Below are 6,303 nucleotides of genomic sequence, written 5' to 3'. Positions count from 1 at the left end.
GCCGTGGCCGGCGCGCCCGGGCCCGCGCTGCCTCCCGCCACGGGGGACGCCACCCTGGCCTTCGTCTTCGACGTCACCGGCTCCATGTGGGACGACCTGATGCAGGTGATGGACGGCGCCTCGCGTATTCTGGAGCGCAGCCTGAGCCGCGGCGGTCAGGCCATCGCCAACTACGCGCTGGTGCCCTTCCACGACCCAGGTAGCGTCCCCGCGCGCAGCGCCCTGTCGCGGCGCGCTCACCGGCCCGGTCGCCCGGCGCACCTAGACTCGGGCGGGTTACACAGCTGCCGACCCGACCCTGGGCGCCTTCTCCGCACCTTCGCGCCGCTGGGACCCAGGGCACCTTTCAGCGGTCCCTCCCCTACCTCCCCTGGGACCGGCCCTCCCGGGGAACCGGCCCTCCCCTCTCCCGCACCTCCCGGTGGGCGCTGTCTAGTGACCGAGAGCCGGGACTCAGTGTTCAAATGTCGCAGCCAGCTCCGGCTGTGTTCAGCAGTGGCCTCACCTTCCTGACATGGGAGACCTGCCTCTGAAAGTTGCCCTACCCCACCCCGGATTTCCCCCTTCCTTCTCTCTGTCTCTGTCTCTCTCTCCTCCAAGCCCAGGCGCCCTACAGGCAAGAACCTTTACAAAGTTATCTGTGAAATAGTGACTAACAGCATGTGGCTGTGTCCTAAAGCTCAGTTACAATCCCTGGATCATCTACATATGTATGCCAGGCATACTCAGCAAGTTTCTGCACATGAGCTAGTAACCTTCCCACATGGGTCAGCCTTACAGAGCATCATATTTTACTACTGCACCATTGTCTGGCCCCTACCAGTCATTTTTACAGTGGTCCTCAGACTTGTCTTGGTATTTAAAACCCAAGTTGTGAGCCATGATTTTTATTTTGGTTGATCTCTCTCTGTATTAGCTCCTAAGTGCAGTATTTCTGAAAGTATGGTTCATGGACCATTTATATCAGAATTAACTGGAGTGTTTTTTACAAATTTAGGTTTTTAGACCCTGCCCTAGACCTACTGAGTCAGAATATCTGTTGGTGGAGCCTATGAAGTCAGCCTTTTCCAAAACTTCCCCGGGTATTTCTTGTAGATTCAATACATTTGAGAACACCAGATCCTTTTATATAGAGAATTATTAAGTAAACAACCACCAACTAGCTCTTACAGGAGCTTTGAAAAGGGACTCTTGGGCCAGCCAGGTGGTGTGGTCAAGGCAGGTGGATCTCATATGACTGACTGCATATGTGGTTTGAGTTCCAGATTCAATGGATTAAAGAACATGCCAGGTGCACATGTGTGTACCCAAGATCTCAAGATGAGAATGGAGGAGACAGGACTGTGGTATGGTTGTCCTCCCCTAGGGAAGGTTGCTTCTTCATTTTGTCTCTCTCTCTCTCTCTGCTGAGCTCATGTGCCCCACAGCAAATTTTATTCAAAAGAACCTTTACAAAGTTATCTGTGAAATAGTGACTAACAGCATGTGGCTGTGTCCTAAAGCTCAGTTACAATAAAAACGTGATGTTTAAAAGTGGGGACGACTTTGCAGAGCTGTGGCGATGCAGCCTTCCTCCCGGCTCCTGGCCTGTGCTTTCTGCTGCTGATTCTTGGAGTTGTTGGCTCCCAGCGTGGGCCTCACAGGCCAGAGCGCCCTGGAACGCCAGACTCAGGAGCAAAGTGGGGTCCACTAGGGCCTGCAGAGGGCTTCGGCTCTCCCTGTGCACCTTGCCCCTCACCTCTTCCTGGGAAGACAGCAACTTCCTTGCCTGCCCGGGGTCTACACCTGCCGGGTCTCCTCCAGGCCCCCCTACCCTGATTCTTCCCCTGCGTGCAGCACCTCTGCGTCTCAAGGAACCCCCCTTTCTTTCCTCCACCCTCTTTCCAGGTTTCGGCCATAGGGCGCATTTGCTTTCCAGAGAGAGACAGAGAGGGAAAAGTGAGAAATCTATCACCCACCCCAGGGAGGGTGGCCATGCTGCAATCCCTTCTCCACTCCCCTCAGACCCTGAGCACCCAGTGTTGGAGCATCCCTTGAAAGGGGTCCCTGAAAAGTCAGTGCTAGGGAGAAGGGCTGTGGGTGTTCTTTGTGTTCCCGACCTTGAGAGGCAGGGCCCTGTCCCCAGCACCTTTTCGTTAATGAGAAATTTCAAACTTACAGCAAAATGGGCCTGGGGAGAGGTTACGTGGGACGCCTGTGTGCCCTCCGTCCAGAGCCCGGGATTTGTGTGCTCTATGTGTTTTGTCACATCTCCACCTACCCACCCCTCCATCCAGAAGTGTACCTTCATAAGCCAACACAAAGGCTCCAGGTGTCTAGTGGCACAATGGTGAAACACCACACTCTGTGAGGGAGTCCCACATGGGAGGGTTCCTGGTTCAAGTCCAGGGACCTCCCTGGAAGGACAAGCATATGCGTGTCCAGGATCCGGGGCTGGCCGGCTGAGGCTGGGGGCAGACGGCAGTAGGACCCTCTTAGGCTCCTGTCTCTCTGCCGCTCTTGGTCATGGAAGAAATATGAACAAGAATGAACAACATGAAATATTAACAAATAAACCATCCCAAGAAAAGAAAAAAATGACAGATTCCTTGCAAAATGGTATTGCAAATGTTCCTGTCTAAGAAAATGCAAGGGGATTTCAAAAGATTTGTGGGCAAATGGAGTTAAAGTACGAATTTCTTTGGTGGAAATCTTAAAATCCACTTGTTTTGTGATAAGCATTTTTATGAACATGTTGTAGACCCTTCATATGCAGTGATCAAAGACTATGAGCTAGAAAGCACTTCTAGAAGAATTTGCATTATTCATTTATTTTTAAAGAGAGAGGGAGAGAACCCCCCCCCCCCCGGGGGGAGGGCCAGGCTGCCCCTTCCCCTTCATTCTCCTCTGGGTGGATGGCCATGCTGCACCTTCTCCTTCATTCTCCTCTTGGGACTTTGCGCACGCACACACATGCACCCAGTATATTTTTCTAACTGCCAGATCTGAGACTTGAACCACATAGTTGGCCATGTGCGATCGAGCCACCTTACCCACCATGCCACCAGCTGACTTTAGAAAAATTTGCATTATTAACTATGACTTCATTATAGGTACTTGAAAAATGGGCCACAGTGGTGAGAGACAATTTCAAGGAATTTGGAGGCTGAGTTTTGGGGACCCCTCTGCTTCCAGGAATTTGGGGCTCCATAGGACTCTGCAACTCAAAGTCCAGAAGCCAGGCAAGGTTCTGGGAAAAATCAAATGGACAGCTTCCATCTGGGAGAGTGGGGGCAGCAAGGCTGGGGGTTGTGAGCAGATCGGGCGTGAGGTGCATTCTGGGCTTCAGCCAGGACACAGGTCATCTGCTCCCTCCTCAAGTCTCTCACCCCCTTCTGGATTGCTCTTGGGCTTCCAGACAGCACACTGTGGGAGCTTAGAGATCATCTACTCCACTGCTTGATCTTACATTTGGAGAATCTGAGACACAGGACACCAGCGAAACTTCCCCCAAGGCGGCCAGCCAGGGTGAAAGAAGTCCTGACTCACACCCATATTTGTCTCTCAAATGCTTGGCTCACTTGCAGGGCAGGAGCCAGACCTCGAGTCCCAAGACTCAGACCAGGCTCTCAGGCTGTCCTTGCTTCTCGCTGTCTGGCCATCAGCTTTGAGAATCCTCCTGCCACCCCTCCCCGCACGCCCTCGCCTCTGGGGGTGACATGCAAGTCTCTGAACTTCCCACGCTCCGCCCTCACCCTACCCACAGCACACAAAACCCAGTCCTCTTCCAGCTTCCCCAAAATACCCTCTCCAGAGATGCCCAGGTACAGGCGTGGAAGGGACTTCAGCATTAACTGAGCCCCGATGTGTGTGGGGCCCACTGAGGCTCACAGTGTGAAGCCATCAGTGTTAATGACAAAAAGCCAGCCTGAGGGACAGGCCAGGTGGGGAGTAGAAAGGGTGTGCCGGCTCAGCTCCCAGCTCCTGCCCAGCAGTGGCCAGTGGGGAGGGCACTAACCAAAGTTCTGCAGACCCAGCGTGGGGCAGGTCTGGAGGAACAGGACTGGACAGTGTGCCGGGCAGATTCTGGGCACTGGGGTACAGCTGGGACAGAGGATTCTGGGGATGCTCGGAGCCAGCTGGATAAGGACTGGGTTGGAGGACAGACTGCGCTGACATGTGGGGACAGGTGAAGGAGGCAGGGTGCAGGAGGGAAGTGGCGGAGCAGGGAGGGGCCCAGTCGCGGGACAGGGTAAGGGACGCTGAGGAGCTGCAACACCACTTTCCTTCTATGGGCTGAGCAGGGCTTGGGCCGTGGCTTAGGACTGGCTGTGTCTTTTGAATCAGCAAACAGAGCTCCCTTCTGCGGAAAAGGAGCTGGGGAAATAAGGTCTCAGCTGACTTAAAGGAAGCCCCATCCTGAACCCTGAGGTGGGGTGGGCGGGGTGAACAGCAGTGGGTCTGGATTCCAGGGACTTGGAGCAAACCAGCACAGTGCTTTGGAAATACTTATTAAAGCTTTTAAGTGAAAAAGAAGTGATTTTCAGTCAGCTCTGCTCTATTAAAATGTTACAAAAAGCACTCTCGTGTAAGTCTTCGTCTGCATCTTTGGTTATTTTTTTCCCTAGATTAAGTTCCTCGAAGTGGAATTTCTAGGCCATTTTTAACACTCTGAGTGGGCCAGCGACTTTTCAAGTGGTTTTCCGGAATGTTTTGGGAGTTTAAACATCTTCCAGAAGCTTTTGAAAGGCCTGTTTCAGTATCCCGCCCCCAGTCCTGGGATGCAGACTCCCCACCCACCCACCCCCAACTCAAAAGATGAGGAATGATAGCACTTTTATTTTTAGAGAGAGAGATTCTTTGCTATAGGGCACATGTGCTCTCGGAGAGACAGAGAGAAACAGACAGAAAGTCTCTCCCCAGGGGGGATGGCAATGCCCTACCTTCTCCTACATTTTCCTTTCTGGATTTGGGGCACATATGCACACACACCGAGCAAGAGTTTCAAGCCACTGGGTCTGGGACTCAAACCATGGTCAGCCATGTGGGAATCCAGCACCTTAACCACCATGCCGCCTGCCAGCCTAGCACTTGTTTTAATTGCTGCTGAGGCCCAATACATTGATAAGTGTTCACTAAGGTTTCGTGTGCGTTTTTAGTTGGTATGGGGACTTTCTGTCACTGATATTAACTGATTTTTGTTACGTGGTAAATATTTTTCCTTTTAGTATTATGTGTGATTCTTCATGTTCTGAAGTTTATGAAGAGAAGCCTATTGATTTGTGTTTGCATGTGTGGGTTTTTCTTCACTTCCATGCTTAGGAAGTTTTTTTTTTAAACAAAAGATTGGTTAAATAGATGTTCTATTTTGTTTCATTTTCATTTTTTCTCTTTCCAATTTAATTCTTTAATCTGGGATTTTAAAAATTTGGTGCATGTAACACAGTTCCTCCAGAATGGGATAATTAATTGTTCAGGTGTATTTTATCAACAGATCCTTTCCTTTTCATTCATTTACACCCTTCCTCTGTCCTAAACTAGCTACTAGGAATTTATCTGGATGTTTCGTTTTTCTTGTTGTGTGACACCACTCGTGCCAGGAGCCTGGGACAGAATGTTTTGGCTTTACAGTAGATACTAACAGAGGGGTCCTTCCTCATATCCTTTTCTTTTGAAATTTAAAAAATAAACTATTTATTTTAGAATCGTTTTAGATCTACAGAGTTATTGTGAAAATATTGGATCATTGGAAAAGTCATCATGCGTTTTTGAGTAGGAAAACCTAGAAAAAGACATCACGACTTTTCCGGCGACTCAATAGAGAACGGTCCCATGTGCCCACACCCAGTGTCCCCTCTCATAACATCTCACGCTCCCACAGTACCCTTGCCACATTATCAGTAACTAAAGTTTACAGTATTCAGATTTTCTCAGAGTTTTGTTTGTTCTGTCCCAGGATCCCACCAGGCCACTACATTGCGCCTGGCTCGTGTGTGTGTAGCCTCCTTCCCCTGGGGGTCTAGATACTAGATGGTACCCCAGGCTCACGGTATCTCTTTTCTCCTTTAGTCCTAGAATTAGCTATTTCTCTAAGATTCCCTGGTTCCTTTGTTGGAAAATGGTGTTAGGAACTAGGATCTGGTGTTAAGTGGCATGCCATTGCTTTTACACCCTCCTTGGGCTGACAGAGCAAGGAGATGCATGCTGTGTATAGACCACGCTCCGTAAGTGTTTGCATACGCGACCAGCTGCATCTATGTTAAGTTGAACACCAGTTCATGCTGAAGTCTCCAACCCCAATTTGTTACTACGCAGCCTGTTCTA

The 6,303-nt window shown here is 50.5% G+C and overlaps 1 protein-coding gene across 1 annotated transcript in view; it reads left to right on the top strand.

Annotated features, from left to right (window-relative positions):
* HMCN2 (hemicentin 2) overlaps positions 1-6,303 on the top strand; it is a 170,726-nt gene that overhangs the window by 4,874 nt on the left and 159,549 nt on the right. Inside the window, 1 exon segment of the mRNA XM_014583202.2 lies at positions 2-199. Coding sequence (XP_014438688.1) covers positions 2-199 — 198 coding nt within the window.

Source organism: Tupaia chinensis, unplaced genomic scaffold (assembly GCF_000334495.1).
Source record: "Tupaia chinensis unplaced genomic scaffold, TupChi_1.0 Scaffold144168_1, whole genome shotgun sequence".
Taxonomy (NCBI): Eukaryota; Metazoa; Chordata; class Mammalia; order Scandentia; family Tupaiidae; genus Tupaia; species Tupaia belangeri.
This window is presented reverse-complemented; position numbering and strand designations above follow the sequence as displayed.